We start from the raw sequence: 16567 nt of genomic DNA, 5'->3' as shown, positions 1-16567 counted from the left end.
AATAATTATACACTGTACACACATATATATTATGTAAATATCAAAAAAAAAATTGGATGCAATTAATCGTTGCCCAGCACTAGCCTATATTAAATCCTATTTTACAAGCAATTCCTGAACAAATCCTTAATTTTGAGTCTGATCCTTTAGATGAATCAGTTGAACTGGTTCATTAAACTGAATTGAATCCCTGCGTACAAATATACTTCCAAACTATATTGCAAGTGAAAAACTCAAAGTATGTAAGTCGAGCAGTATGTCCGAATTCATAGTATTCATAAAACAGTAGGGTAAAAGTACCCGGATGACCCACTACTTCTGGAGAGATTCTGAAGTGTGCATCCAATGAACACTTAACTATCCCATGAGGCCATGGTAGAGGAGTTGTGAATGGCAGTGGAGCGAAGCAATTGACGCTGTTGGTCAAATTGCAACATGACAAATGTAGTACGAAATCGCCCGCTAAACCCTAAAATAGTGGACTATTTGAAGGGACAGCCATTCATACTGGTGTTTGAGACCATAATAAACATTATTGAGTGCACTTATTCAATCCCATAATGCAACAAATTCAGAGGGTGGTGTTCACAGCGCACCATTCACCATGTATAAAATAGTAATTGTGTGAACAAGTGACCGATTTCAGCAGCAGCTTCAATTGTACTTTTTATAATGTAGGGGCGGAGCTTCAGATTCTAGAGAGCATTTGATTGGACATCAAATCTGATGAGAAGCTTAAGTGCAGAGTGATGTCATCAAAATCATTGATCCATATTGGCGGAAATGAGAGACTACATTTTGAATGATTATCTTCTAAATGCGAATTTTGTCATTGTTTTGGAGCACACTAGCTTATAGATAACAGTATGACTAACTTGTATACTAAAAGCCAAAAAACTTCAATTTTGGTTTCATGGGGACTTTAAAACGGACTGTTCAAAAGAACCGATTCGGAGAAATGAGTCACTAGAGACAGGAGGACAAGCAAAGCAACAATAAGTGAGTAAAATATAATCTGAACACCACGGAGTCCCTCGACCACAATTTTGCTCACGCACACGAGTGTAAACAATGACAGTTAAGCACACTATACAACACCATTTACAACGGGCAAATTAAACCATAAATAGCGCTCGAGCTCTCAATACTGTAAAACTCGGCGCGCGACTGCGTACAATGGCAGCTGTTTGTCGACTCGCCGTCTGTGCAAAAGTCGTTAAACATAATATCGCGATTTAAAGATAAACATCGCGTTATTCTTTTACAATTCTCACATAAAACCCACTCGAGAGCGTCGGTGGATGAAAACAGGAGCGCTAATAGCGCCAGGAAACACTGTTTTCAGACAGATTCGCTTCAGAAACGCCCCTTAATGGCTTTAAAATGGCAGCAACACACGAGGAGCTCTTATTTCCTTAATTCTTACCACTTCACGAATCTATTCACCTCGAATTCATGTCGTGTATATTGAATAGCAAAGGTTGAAAGCAAACGAGGAATGATTGTATAACAAAAGCTACAAGCAAAACGGCATTTAATTCTAAACAAGCGCACTTCCTTGAATCTAACTTTGATTATATGGTATATTCACAGTGCCATACGCCCATATTTTGCATCTCAACATCAACCGATTATTGTAAACCCATAGCCTACGCGACAAGCGCATCATGATTTTAATACAAACCAAAGCGAAAGTAAAAAAAATGATATTTAATATTTCCATTGCATTTGCATTTAAAAATAAACAAGCACTCTCAGGTTAAATCTCCAGCAGTTTACACGTTTGCTCCCTCCCCCACTTTTCCTCCCATGCCATTTCTGACGTGCCATTATTATCATTACATACAATAATGAAAACACTTCAATACATGAGCAACTCAACAAGCGCGTAATAGGAAAATAAGACACTGTAAATTCACATACCCATCCATTGCACAGAGCAAAACAGTGGCGAGCTGAAATAACAATGCAAGCACAGGAAAATGAAGAAACGGGTGTTACTGCTGTTACTACAGTTCGACTCCCCAACACAAATTCACTCTCTCAAGCACAAAGGCACGCACACACTTCCTGCTCCTGAAGTGAACACACACACACACACACACACATGCATGCATGTACAGACGCTTCTCTGTACAAAATGGCCTCCCCATTTCAGCAGACACACCTTTGAAGAATCGCGTAATAATATAATTGTTGTTGTTGGACGTTTTGTTGAAAGGACCAATATAGAGTTCGTTATTGCGCGCGACAACAAGTTCCGCGCGTTCACTGTTTTCAAGCGCAGCGCGTGCTTTTGGATAATTTGATGATGTATCAGCACTAGGAACTCTATAATCTTGTTCCTGGAATATATTGATTTAAAGCAGGGATTTAATATATATAATCATGTTTTTCATACAGTAAAGAAATGTGTAAAATATTATCTGAAACATATTTACATATTTAGCCTACATATCGTTATCCCTTTTTCTACCCACCATTAGTTTACTGTAACATGTATAAACTTAAATATAAACATTAAATATAACTGTTATTTATCTTATGGTTAGACTGGTCTTTAAAAACAGAATAAAATAATGTCTGTAAAATTATATCTATTTAATTATTTATAAATAAATATTATATAATTTTCTTTGTTTTATTTTGCTTATTTACTTTTTTTAATGCTGTCAAATCGATTAACCGCGGTTAATCACATCTAACAAAAAATTGTTTACATAATATGTGTGTATATATATATTATTATATTTATATATATATATATTATGTCTGTGCGTGTCTGTACCTATATACATATATACACAAATATATATGTATGTGTGTATACAGTATACACACACACACACACACACACACACACAGACAGACATATAGCTATATACTATAATATTTTATTGTATTATATTCCAGCTGTGAGTGTGTTCCTAAAATTAACTCCTTATCAACCATACAAACCATTCTGGTGCATTGAATTATTAACTAATTAATGTCAACCAATTAAGCATTTTGTTTTTTAATAATGATGACCTTTTGTTATACACACATCACATCAAGACAGCAGTAAAGATGTTATCCACTCAGTACCTGAAGCGTGTAGGAACTTGTTACACTTGTTGGACTGGCTGAACTGCAGTCTTGTGCACACATGAAACGTGTGTGTCACAAAAAGCACTGTGTAATCACACATTCATAGCCTGCTGTTTTCACTATTCCAGAGCACAGAGAATCTAAATCAGCTGAAATTGTAATACAGTAGTTTACTCCAGGTTTTTTTTAACTGGGGTCTGGGGCCCCTGGGGGCCGCAAGGGAGTGCTCAGGGGTCCGTGGAAAAGTGAAGAGATAAAGACTGACTTAACTCAATTTGATTATTGATTAACATAAATTGATTTAATTAAATAAAATTTGATTTAAAATAATATATAAATAATATATCTAACAGTACAGTACTATAGTAAGGAAAATAAGTAATGTAATTCAAATAAAATGTATTAAATTTTATGACGGGGGTCACGAGAAAGATCATATTTGATGGCTGGTGGCCTATAAAAGATAGAAATTGAAACAATTTGAAACAACTAAAACTTTGTTCTTGAAACAATTACAGATTTACATGGTAACACTAGCCAATTGTGGCCAACTAGTCAACTACAAGTGTTTTTAAAGGGAACCATCATTAATCACGGTAGATGACAAACATGACACAGGGGTCGAGGCAATCCAGGGGAATGGAAAAAAATGCAAAACCAGGTAAATCATTTAATTAAGTAGGCCTATTATGTACACATATAATTGCAACAATGTATATTTGGATGATGTTTACCTCGACCGCAGCTCTGCAACACATAGAGGGTGCTATAAACTGGTAATGTTATTACAGAGAATGAGAAAGCGCTCTGGATGTAATTTGGGCATGAAGGGTGGAGCTAGAAAGTCCAACCCCACCCATAACTCTATCCCTCCACCCATTAGATCCTCAGAGGTGGAGCTGGACCAGGTCAAGCTCAACCCATGACGTCCAGAGAGCTGGAGCTCGTTTGGCTCTGCAGCAACTCCTGGATCTCTGTGTACTTTGCACAGAGACAGCAAAAAAAAAAACTATATTATTGTTAATAAATCATTTATATTATTATTAGTATTGTTTATAAATAGTAACCATTGCATCATTTTTATTATTGAGTTGGGGTGAAACAATATCCTCAGGTCACGACATGATACAATATTATCATTTAACTGGGATCAATAAACTACTACTTCTACTATTACTAACTTTATCTTTTTATTTGAAGAGTAATTAAAAAATGTACATTAGGATTTCAAACATGATATAAATGAAACGAAATTATAAGTAAGGGATAATACACGGCTAGCTGTGCATTAAACGATTTTAATGCACGACGTGGAGTGCATTAAAATCGTTTAATGCACAGCTAGCCATGGATTACTGCGCTTATACCATGGTCATTTGCCAGCATTGACAACTTTAAGCTGTTCATGTTTGCATCGTGTTATTTGAAGGGGAGGGTAATTGGTTGGTTAGATCTAGCATTCTGTCCGATTTGAATCAGACACCGAGATAAAGCAGTACATTCAATCGAATGAATGAATGAATTATAGCATTTATTTGAATTAATTATCGAGAGAGAGAGAGAGAGAGAGAGAGAGAGAGAGAGAGATTCTTACCTGCATCTCTTCAGCGTCTCTCTCGCTACAATGAAACTGTGAGTTTAATTAGACCTACTTCAAAATAGCGATGTAACCCCCTTGTTGCTGAGAAATATAATGTAGCGATTCAGTTGCGAAGCTATTTTATAACTAAAAGCATTGACAAGTTTCCGTACTCCTGAATGTTTCTGTGTTCAACGAAATTCAACGAAAACCGCGCATTAACATAGAAAGGTGATTAAACTGACTGGAACTACCTGTGCATTAAACGATTTAAACAGAATAATTTAAATGGTATAATAGAAAATATTCCTCCAAACTCTGATGCATATTAGAAACACCTTCTTTATTATAATCTTAGCTGAATTTCATATTTACATTATGCAAACCAACCAGGCAGTGTATTAAAGCTACAAGACCTTTTGAATACTAGTGTACATCAAGATATAAATTTTCCATTATTTATGTGATTGATCCTTCTTTGTATTCTTTATTTTTCTTTCCCCCCTTTTTTTTAGCTGATTATTAGAACTTTTATTGCATATTTCGGATGTTCCTTTAAAACAGTAGCGCGTTCATGACTCTACCGGAAGTGGAGTGAATTCTCACAGTGGAGTCTGTCTGTCACTAGAGTAAAGGGCGAGTTCGCAGGCTGCATTCTCATTTAGAGGTCTTGGCTTGAGTTTAATGTTAGACACATAACTGCTCAGCTCAGACATCACGATGTTGCAGAACACGGGGTGAGTTTCACTCTCATTCTTGCTAATAAGCCGTGTGTTGCACAATTTTGCGCTTGAATATCAAGTTGTTGTTGACTAGTATTACAAGATGTATCGAGTCATTCACGCGATTTTTGACCTGTGTTTTTGTGAATGACATAAGAGAGCTGGACTGTTTCGTCAAAACTTTGCAGCCATAATAATACACAGCCAGTGTCAACATGTTGACATTGATTTGGCATTTCAGCAGATTGGCCCTGTTTCACGTTACATATTTATTGTATTTTTCTAAACTTGAATAATTTGACCTTTACCCTACTTTCCCATGCGCAGGAATCAGGGAATGCCAACGCAAATACAGCTCTTGATTCGTGATACTTTGGACAAAACCGACTACAAAAGTGCAAAAAATGTGCGATACAAAAAGTGGCACAAATACAAGGCAATTACCTATAATAAATAGATTAGGTATCCTTATATTTTGTGTATTTGTGGCTCTTTTTAAATGTGTGTGTGTGTATATATACTGTATATATTTATACTGTGTGTGTGTGTGTGTGTGTGTGTGTTCTCAAATATTTGACATTGTTAATAAAAAGTAGGGAAACCATTATGAAACATGACTTCAAATGTTGCTGTCTTAAAAACAAATTGCAAGTTAAAATGTAGAATTTGGTCTGTCACATGACTTTGACTTTAGATTTGATAAGAATATGATTATATCCATCTCTGATTAGTTATGTTTCGCTTATCGATTATTGTTTGCATAGTGCACTGATTATGATATGATCAGATTATTATATGATTATGCAATAATTTTAGGAAGCTGGCTGGATGTACGCTCTTCATTACCGGAGCGAGTCGAGGGATTGGCAAGGCCATTGCTCTCAAAGCTGCGAGAGACGGTGCCAATGTGGTCATCGCTGCCAAAACCGCTGATGTGCACCCCAAACTGCCGGGCACCATCTACACAGCTGCAGCAGAGAGTGAGCGCATACTCTTACACACAGTTAGGGTACGCTTACAGGACAACGGTGTAGTAAAGACAGAAAAGTTTTTAAAAAGTTTATGAAAAGTTTCGCTTACAGGCGACAACATTATCTAAAGCGATTTAAAACGCTGCATTATGTATGCCAGGCCAGTAGATGGCGATGTCTCTTTGAAAAGAAACGCCTAAAAACTGAACATGTTATAGAGAGCCTAAGTCCCTCCCCTTCCAGTCGACCACCATGGGACCTTATTTCGTAAAAATATTGTATGGTAGTCAATGGCGAGAGACAACAAATATTTTGATCTCGTTTGAATTGTGCCCTGATTTACACATATGATGTTTGTCAATTTAAAAGATACATTTTAAAGTCAAGAAAGTCGCAGCTTGATGTAAAACTGCTGAGGTATAAGACTGTGAAAATACGTAATTACAAAGACTACAAACCCAGAAGGCGCACATGGGACGTCATACCTTTTCTCTCAATGAATGAAGCTAACTTTACTGAACCTAACGTCTGACATTTTTTCTATAGTCTTACATTATAATCGTAACATTACGCCGTCATGCCTGAGTGTTTTGAGCCAGAATACACACATACGAGCAACGGATCTTGTGACGTACATAGTGCGAGACGAGAGATGTAGTTCATTGAGCGATTTTCACATAAAACTAAACGTTACTCTTCTGTTTTATGACAAACTGCGACTTTCTTGACTTTCATATTTACCTTTTAAATTGACAAACATCATATGTGTAATTCAGGGCACAGTTCAGACGGAATAAAAAGATAAGTTGTCTCTCGCCATTGACTTCCATACATATTTTTTCCGAAATAAGGTCCCATGAGCCGGAAGCGGAGGGGCGGGACTTAGGCTCTCTATACACATGTGCGTGACATCATCGTTTTCAGAAGTTCACATTTTTGTAGTTTACATGGAGACGATAACGGTATAATTTTCAAAAACATGCACCTTTGAAACCGTTTTTCAGAAGTTTGCGTTTTCAGGCCCCCAAAACGCAGTTGCGTGAATGAACGGCCAAAACGCATTATTATAAATGTTACATGCCGTGTAAATGCCCTCTTAGAAATAAATAATACAGAATTGGGCATTGGGGGGGCGTCCCCCTTATATAATGGTTGGGGAAACACTGTTTACCTTTGGATATGGGCTGTGACATTCATTGGAGTGATGATAAAATGGTGTCAACAGGCCTCAAGTGTTCCAAGAAAATATTCCGGGCACCATCCCACCACTGCCACAATTCTGGATTGTTGTCACAGGGCCAAGGATTCATGTTGCTGATTGGGGCTTTGATTAATGGGCATTTGGCTGTTGGTTCTACCAATCAAACACAAAAGCACAGGCCGTCTCAAACTGATTTCAGGTCAGGGAGTTAACATAGCCACATAGAAGCATGAAGTGCTGAACACACAGTAACGTTCACAAGTTTGGGGTCAAATCTTTTTTCGGCGTCTGTTCTCTTCATGACGTGTGTCTCGGCACTCAATATCCTCCACAACTGACTGCAAGCTGCCTTTCAGATCTGCAACACCCAACTTCCTACAATCCAATCAATTCCTGAGGACGAAGTCCAGTCCGTCCTACATTTTTTTATTTTTTATTTTTTTATACATCACAATAGAGAAAAACACTATCGCAACTTCTGTTTCATGCCGACTTTAAGTCTATTACATCATTCTCAATGGTTTGCGGGATGAGTAGTTCATTCTCCCATAATACACTGTACTTTGTTCCAGTTTTTGTACTTTTTTTGTTGTTGTTGTTGTTGTTGTTTTTGTTGCAGTCACTGTTTTATGTGAAAAGACCATGACCAGATAATGTGTGTGTGATAGTTGAAGCTGCAGGAGGGAAAGCACTGCCGTGTATCGTAGACGTCCGTGATGAGAAGCAGATCAACGATGCCGTGGAACAGGCTGTGGAAAAATTTGGAGGCGAGTTACAGCGTTTGAAATATCTATTCTTCTTAGACCGTGCACATTTTTAGCGCTTGGCTGTGTTCTAATTGGTTTTTCATTTCTCATGGTTCTGATGACAGGGATTGACATATTGGTCAACAATGCCAGTGCCATCAATTTAACAGGAACTCTGGAGACTTCAATGAAGAAAGTCGACCTTATGCTGGGCATCAATCTCAGGGGAACGTACCTGACGTGAGTAGAAGCTCAATATCGTATGTATTGAGATTCACAGCTCATTGCAATAAATCTCAAATTTATTGTGTGTCTCAGATAATGTCTGTTTTTGAACACACAATACTCTGTTTTCATTACAGGTCTAAATTGTGCATCCCACATCTTCTGAAGAGCAAAAACCCACACATACTTAACCTCAGCCCACCTCTCAACCTCAATCCTGTCTGGTTCAAAAATCACACGGGTGAGCGGAAGAGCGTTCTCACATTCTCACAAGACTTCGGATTTAAACTACCACTGAACATACAAATAATGCCACTGATTTTGTTTTCCATCATGTCTGTGTAGCGTATACCATGGCAAAGTATGGCATGTCCATGTGTGTACTGGGAATGGCCGAAGAGTTCAGGGGATCTATTGCCGTCAATGCCTTATGGCCCAAGACAGGTAATGGGTTTCATACTTCAGTCATTAAATAATTAAATTAGGAGATCATTAATGGGTGAGTCGATATTGCTGACTCTGTCTTTTGTACATCTTCAAAACACAAATGAAGATATTTTTAATGAAAGCTGAGAGTTTTCTGTACCTCCATTGAAAGTCCACGCAACCAAAACTTTGACTCTTCAAAAAGACATTTGCTGCGCCGCAATTCACCTACTTATACTATGCCATAAAAGTATGTACATACTTTTGAGTGTGTAACAGAGTAGAAGCTTTGGGACATACATTACGTGCCGTAAACTGCCCTGTCAATCATCTTGTCACAGTTGTAGTCCTTAACATTCAGTTGAATTTAATTTCCTACCGTATGGTTGATCTGCCAGTCGTGGGTCATTCATGTGGAGTCTCTCATGTGTTTTTGCGCAATGATGCATTTAAAAGTTAATGACCAAACGTATTTAATTAAAACTTACAATGCTGTTGCAGATGAAATATAATGTGGATAACATTGAATAAATGTCTTTCTCCGGCTAGATACTAATAATTAATCATTCAAACTCCCTTATTTAAACCTCTCTACTTAACCGTCGAACTTGCACATCTACCATGTTTGTAGTTTTTAACACTTTTTATCCGTGTTTGTAGTTCTAATCGCATCCCTGTCCAAAGCGCAATGGGTTGTGGGCAATATAAGCTGTTAGAGTGCGCATCGATCTGCACGTCAGATTCTAACCGGGAAAAGTAGACCATCCGGTTATCTTTGGAAAACTCATTTCAGCATACTACGATTTGGGACACGCTAATTCTAATTTCGAATAATATTTAGGACAGATAGTATGCAAATTGGGATGCAGCAATTGTAGAAGTAATCCATATGAGTCAAGCGGTTTAAAGGAATAGTTCACCCAAAAATGAAAATTCTGTCATCATTCACTCTCCCTCAAGTTGTTCCAAACCTGTATGACTTTCTATCTTCTGCTGAACACAAAAGAAGATATTTTGAAGAAAGTCGGTAACCAAACGACTGATGGACCCCATTGACTTCCATAGTAGGAAAAAAAAATACTATGGATGTCAATGGGGACCAGCAACTGTTTAATTACCAACCTTCTTTAAAATATCTTCTTTTGTGTTCAGCAGAAGAAAGGAAATCATACAGGTTTGGAACAACTTGAGGGAGAGTGAATGATGACAGAATTTTCATTTTTGGGTGAACTATTCCTTTAATCTAAATCTTCTAAAGAGTTACGATCGCTTTATATGATGAACAGATTTGATTTAGGCTTTTATTCACATAGAAACATTGATCAATGCATTTATATAGATCTCATGAAATATGGTCAGCGGAAGCTCAAAGAGAGCAAGTTTGAGCTTCGAAAAAACAATGAGAGTTGGTGCGCGTGCCGTTGTTTCAAAGTGGCATGCTGAACCTTTTATTGATATGCAATATGAATTATGAAACTTGCTGTGGAATTGAATATAAGGGTGTGTTCACACTTGGCATGTTTGGTTGGATTAAAGCGTACCCTGGTGCGATTGCTCTGTTAGTGCGGTTCATTTGAATAAGTGTGAACGCTGCCATCTGAACCCTGGTGCACCAAACAAGAGGACCGAGACACTGAAAAGATCTCGCTCCACTTCCAAACAAACTCTGGGACAATTAGAATGAAATATGAATGCAACACGGACCAAAGACATGGGAAGATGAGACCCTAAAAAGGACAGAAAGCTCAAGCATGTCGTTTTTGCCCAGTTCAGTTCAGGCGTCAGAACCGCGTCTCCTCACAGCAGATCTTCATGTGTGTGACGGAGGGATTCCTGACGCTGGTTTGACTCCTTAACACGTTTTACAAGCTCTTCACGAGTTCTCAGCTGCTCAAAATACCATCATATGTAGCTACACACACACAGCGAGAGCATTTAGCCCAGAACACAGCATTGTTTTGGGTGTTCGGTAAGCTCCAACACGAAATATACCTAATAAAAGACAACCAATCAGGTTGTGAACATATCTCTATGCCTTTAGGTTCAGTATCTTCGGTGTTCGGTGTTAAAATGCCAATGTGAACGCTAAGCAGACCAGAACTAAATGGGTTTTTTGTTGTTGTCCGGACTAAATGAACTAAGCGAACCGAACTACAAGTGTGAAGTTGTGAACACATCCTTAGTCAAAATGGACTATGATAACTGAATTACTCTTTATGCATCATCAACCTTCAGCCATCCAGACGGCTGCCATGGACATGTTGGGTGGTTCTGGGATTGGTAAACAGTGCAGGAAGGTGGAGATCATGGCTGATGCAGCCTATGCCATCTTGGAAAAGCCTTCCAGCTTCACGGGACAGTTTGTTATTGATGAGGACATTCTCAAAAAGGAGGGCATTAAGGACTTTGATATATATGCTGTTGAGCCAGGTTGGTAAATGTTAAAATGGTAAATTATAGTTTTTCTATTCCATCATTACTAATATATGTAATTGTGTTAAGGCCTTTCTAGTATTTTTTAGACCTTGTATACAATAACATGACAGTTATGTCATATTACAGGAAACTTTGAATGTCGACACAATATATTTCCTTTTTTTTAGGTCATCCATTGCTTCCTGACTTTTTCTTGGATGAACAGCCAGAGGATCTAGCCAAGCAAATGGAGCAGCATGGTGAGCTATGAGGCATAACCAACACATTTCATCCGTTTTTGTTCTACTTGGTTAATTTACTTCCATTCTCAAGCGTACTTCAGAAGACGACTCAGTGCCGATATTTTAACTCCCCCATCAGGTGCCACTCCGGTTTTCAAAAGTGGGAAAGCTGATTCTGCCACCGTGGGACCTATTTCTGAGATGTTCAACATAATCAGAGGAATTCTCAGTCCAGATATAGTGAAAACCACAAAAGGAGTGTACAGATTCGATTTATCAGGTAGTTATGAAATCTCATTTAAACCATTTGAGTTCCTTCAAAGTTTTGTGGCTTTGAGTGTGTGCTCTCTTCTAACACTCTTCAAAAAAAAATCGTTACACTGAATAATAAAAAATAGGCTTTGGAAGGCCATTTTTGCCACATAAGAAAAAAATTATAATAATCACATAAAAAGTCACAATCATAACATTATTTGGATTTAAATACTGATTTTGAGGTAAAATTGAGGTGAGTCATAATTAAGAGATAAAGTCAAAATCATTGCTGAATTAGAGGTTCATCATGACTTTTGTATCATAATTTAGTATTTAGACTTTTTCAAAAATAAGACATTGTGAAAAAGAAAGTACACCCTTTTGAATTCTATGGTTTTACATATCAGGACATAATGAAAAATCATCTGGTCCTTGGCAGGTCTTAGAAATTTAACAACAACATTACATTGTGTCATTATTTATTTAACAAAAATAAAGCCAAATGGAGAAGCCATGGGTGTGACAAGCTAAGGACACCCTTACTGCTTCCATGGGAATTAAGAGGGTAAGTAGCAGTCAGGCAGTGCTTATCAAAATTCTTTGAGTAATTGATTATCAGCAAATGTGATCACCTCTATAAAAGCAGAAGTTTTGTCAGTTTGGTGGGCTGACCTTTATGTGTGTGTTAACACAATGACAAGGAGGAAAGACATCAGCAATGATCTTAGAGAAGCAGTTGTTGCTGCCATCAATCTGAGAAGTGTTGTACGGCCATTTACAAACAATTTGAAGTCTATTATTCTACTGTGAGGAAGATTATTCACTAGTGGAAAGCATGATTTGGGCTTGTTTTGCAGCACCAGGACCTGCTGGGCACCTTCATCATTGAGTCGACCATGAACTCCTCTGTACACCAAAGTATTCTAGAGTCAAATGCTAGAGTCTGTCTGACAGCTAAAGCTTGACCGAAACTGGGTCATGCAATAGGACAATGATCCTAAGCACACCAGCAAATCTACACCAGAATGGCTGAAAAGGAAAATAATCAAGGTGTTGCAATGGCCCAGTCAAAGTCCAGACCTCAACCCCAACTGAAATGTTGTGGCGTGACCTTCAGAGAGCTGTGCATAAACAAATGCCCACAAACCTCAATGAACTGAAGCAACGTTGTAAAGAAGAGCAGGCCAAAATTCCTCCAGACTGACACGGTGTAATATGTCATGTGTAGTTGTTCATCATTACCTAAGTTTAAGACCTGCTAATGACCAGATGATTTTTTTATTATGTCCTGATACATAAAACCATAGAATTCAAAAGGGTGCACTTTCTTTTTCACACGACTAATTAGAAGATGTCACAATTATGACTTTTTATGTCATAATTTAGACTTATTCTAATTTCGACTTTTTATCTCATTAAATTTACTTGTCGTAATTTGTATCTCATTATTATGACTTGGTGTTTCATAATTTCAATTTATGTCATGACATAAGTGACTTATGTATTATGTTTTTTTTTGGTCATAATTACGATTTACCAAATCATGATTTTCTCCCCCTATGTGCTGGATATGGGCTTCCATAATAGGGAGATATGTATATACAGTGAGGAAAATAAGTATTTGAACATCCTGCTATTTTGCAAGTTCTCCCACTTAGAAATCATGGAGGGGTCTGAAATTGTCTTTGTAGGTGCATGTCCACTGTGAGAGACATAATCTAAAAAAAAAATCCAGAAATCACAATATATGATTTTTAACTATTTGTATGATAAAGCTGCAAATAAGTATTTGAACACCTGTCTTTCAGCTAGAATTCTGACCCTCAAAGACCTGTTAGTCTGCCTTTAAAATGTCCACCTCCACTCCATTTATTATCCTAAATTAGATGCACCTGTTTGAGGCCGTTAGCTGCATAAAGACACCTGTCCACCCCATACAATCAGTAAGAATCCAACTACTAACATGGCCAAGACCAAAGAGCTGTCCAAAGACACTAGAGACAAAATTGTACACCTCCACAAGGCTGGAAAGGGCTACGGGGAAATTGCCAAGCAGCTTGGTGAAAAAAGGTCCACTGTTGGAGCAATCATTAGAAAATGGAAGAAGCTAAACATGACTGTCAATCTCCCTCGGACTGGGGCTCCATGCAAGATCTCCCCTCGTGGGGTCTCAATGATCCTAAGAAAGGTGAGAAATCAGCCCAGAACTACACGGGAGGAGCTGGTCAATGACCTGAAAAGAGCTGGGACCACCGTTTCCAAGGTTACTGTTGGTAATACACTAAGACGTCATGGTTTGAAATCATGCATGGCACGGAAGGTTCCCCTGCTTAAACCAGCACATGTCAAGGCCCGTCTTAAGTTTGCCAATGACCATTTGGATGATCCAGAGGAGTCATGGGAGAAAGTCATGTGGTCAGATGAGACCAAAATAGAACTTTTTGGTCATAATTCCACTAAACGTGTTTGGAGGAAGAAGAATGATGAGTACCATCCCAAGAACACCATCCTTACTGTGAAGCATGGGGGTGGTAGCATCATGCTTTGGGGGTGTTTTTCTGCACATGGGTTAGGGAGACTGCACTGTATTAAGGTGAGGATGACCGGGGCCATGTATTACGAGATTTTGGGGAACAACCTCCTTCCCTCAGTTAGAGCATTAAAGATGGGTCGAGGCTGGGTCTTCCAACATGACAATGACCCGAAGCACACAGCCAGGATAACCAAGGAGTGGCTCTGTAAGAAGCATATCAAGGTTCTGCCGTGGCCTAGCCAGTCTCCAGACCTAAACCCAATAGAGAATCTTTGGAGGGAGCTCAAACTCTGTGTTTCTCAGCGACAGCCCAGAAACCTGACTGATCTAGAGAAGATCTGTGTGGAGGAGTGGGCCAAAATCCCTCCTGCAGTGTGTGCAAACCTGGTGAAAAACTACAGGAAACGTTTGACCTCTGTAATTGCAAACAAAGGCTACTGTACCAAATATTAACATTGATTTTCTCAGGTGTTCAAATACTTATTTGCAGCTGTATCATACAAATAAATAGTTAAAAAATCATACATTGTGATTTCTGGATTTTTTTTTTTAGATGATGTCTCTCACAGTGGACATGCACCTACGATGACAATTTAAGACCCCTCCATGATTTCTAAGTGGGAGAACTTGCAAAATAGCAGGGTGTTCAAATACTTATTTTCCTCACTGTATATCCACAGATATGCACTAAAACGTGCAGTATTTCAGTTCTTTTCTGGGAAAACTCACAGGTGTATATAAATTGTGTCCAATCAAAGGCTGTGCAGAATGACTACTGTATGTTCCACCCCCTAAAATCACGTACTTCTGACTAGCAGTATCAAATCATGTTGGCTGTGATTCATGGTTGTGACGTTAACTAAAAAGGGACAAGCCACATATGTCCTGCCCCAACTTCCTGTTTTAATAGGAAATACTTCAACTGCACTTGTGAATCCATTTCATCTGTGCTGTATAACAAAGTTTTCTGGCTGTGTTGGCAGGCGAGCATGCTGGAGTCTGGTACATTGACCTGAAGAATGATGCCGGAAGTGCCGGCCACGGGGAACCGCCAGTCAAAGCTGACGTCGTCATGTCGATGGACAGCGCAGACTTCGTCAAGATGTTCGGAGGTATAAAATGTGTTGGTGATGCACTTCACACACTACTGACATAACTGGAAGCACTGATGAAAACCATGTTCTTCATCCATAGGGAAGTTAAAGCCGACAATGGCCTTCATGTCTGGAAAGCTGAAGATCAAGGGTGACATGGGCCTTGCCATCAAACTGGAAAAGATGATGGCCATGATGAAGTCTAAGCTGTGATATGATCACTCAATCTGATGCCTTACATATGATGTACATGATCTCTTTTCTATATCACTGTTTTCATTAAACCATTTGTCCAGATGATAGTCGTTTTAATAAAGGATTTTCCTTTAGTTACATTTTCTTCACTGCATGTTATTTAATAGATTTGTGATTGCAACATCATTCTAAGAAGCAGAATGAACAGTCTCTTACAAAAATGACCACGATTCCACCAACATACCATAATGACTATAGCTACAGTAAAACCACAATTAACCAAAATAATATAGGAGCTCATGCAAACAGTGTAAGAAGCTTTGCAAATCTGTTATTTATATTTTTTCTTTTAACAGTGGTAACAGTGGTTTTACTATCATAACTCTAGTATTCTCTGAGGGATGGAGGTTTAAGTTATTGACACTGATTATGTATTTTTGATTTATCCATCTTGAAAGTGGTTTTAGGAAGCCACTGGTTATAAAACCACGTTTTAAGCGTATGTACAGTATAATTAAAGTACATATTATTTGTCTTTTTTGACTTTGCCTTTCAGCCTTTACAGGAAGACAAAATTTTCAGAACAGCCTGATTCTCTAAAATTGTGTGATGATCCTTTAGGAAAATGCATTTTCGTTTTAATTTATCTTACAAAACAGTCTAAAATTATGTGTGCTACTTTTTTCATTAAACATCTTTGGAATTAATACAAAAAGAACACAAAAAAGTATTTTTTTAATTGCTTTAAACACGTTGCAATTTTGCTACAGCGCATTTTAAGTGTTTAAACGTCTGGTTAACGTTCAGATATTAACTTCCTTTTCGCCACGAGTAGGCTATATTATTGAATGTATACTTTGACGAAAATATTTA

At 38.1% G+C, this 16567-nt stretch overlaps 2 protein-coding genes across 7 annotated transcripts in view; one reads left to right on the top strand and one right to left on the bottom strand.

Annotated features, from left to right (window-relative positions):
• ptbp3 (polypyrimidine tract binding protein 3) overlaps window positions 1-2143 on the bottom strand; it is a 65027-nt gene extending 62884 nt beyond the window's left edge. For 2 of the 4 annotated variants that reach the window (XM_081354511.1, XM_081354513.1), the window contains exon 1: window positions 1924-2137. Coding sequence is in view for 2 of the 4 variants with exons in the window: in XM_081354514.1 (XP_081210640.1) it covers window positions 1924-1927 (4 nt within the window). In the remaining 2 variants the exon portion in view is untranslated. Of the gene's footprint in view, window positions 1-1923 lie in introns of all 4 variants that reach the window. The other 2 variants (XM_081354514.1, XM_081354515.1) reach the window with 2 other exon arrangements.
• Window positions 764-16404, top strand: hsdl2 (hydroxysteroid dehydrogenase like 2). 3 transcript variants are annotated; one of them, XM_081354518.1, is made up of 13 exons: window positions 767-999; window positions 3609-3751; window positions 5719-5827; window positions 6208-6371; window positions 8232-8330; window positions 8435-8549; window positions 8672-8775; window positions 8880-8978; window positions 11196-11390; window positions 11564-11635; window positions 11757-11897; window positions 15389-15517; window positions 15600-16404. In XM_081354518.1, the coding sequence occupies exons 3-13, from the start codon at window positions 5796-5798 to the stop codon at window positions 15710-15712; spliced, it is 1263 nt and encodes a 420-aa protein (XP_081210644.1). In that variant the 5' UTR covers window positions 767-999; window positions 3609-3751; window positions 5719-5795; the 3' UTR covers window positions 15713-16404. The 3 variants fall into 3 exon arrangements, with proteins under 3 accessions (XP_081210643.1, XP_081210644.1, XP_081210645.1); XM_081354517.1 differs by lacking the exon at window positions 3609-3751 and having other exon boundaries at window positions 764-999; XM_081354519.1 differs by lacking the exons at window positions 767-999; window positions 3609-3751; window positions 5719-5827 and adding an exon at window positions 5252-5406.
• The last annotated feature ends 163 nt before the right edge of the window (window positions 16405-16567 follow it).

This window comes from Scardinius erythrophthalmus, assembly GCF_964197995.2.
Source record: "Scardinius erythrophthalmus genome assembly, chromosome: 23".
Classification (NCBI taxonomy): domain Eukaryota; kingdom Metazoa; phylum Chordata; class Actinopteri; order Cypriniformes; family Leuciscidae; genus Scardinius; species Scardinius erythrophthalmus.
The sequence above is the reverse complement of the archived record's forward strand: the minus strand, read 5'-3'. Positions and strand labels throughout refer to the sequence as shown.

Bases quoted from the DNA above. Each gene is read 5' to 3' on its own strand.
- hsdl2 (XM_081354517.1), top strand. From the start codon at position 5,796: ATGTGCGATACAAAAAGTGGCACAAATACAAG. The intron at 8,776-8,879 runs GTGAGCGGAAGA...ATGTCTGTGTAG, and splicing joins CTGGTTCAAAAATCACACGG to CGTATACCATGGCAAAGTAT. The intron at 11,636-11,756 runs GTGAGCTATGAG...CTCCCCCATCAG, and splicing joins CAAGCAAATGGAGCAGCATG to GTGCCACTCCGGTTTTCAAA.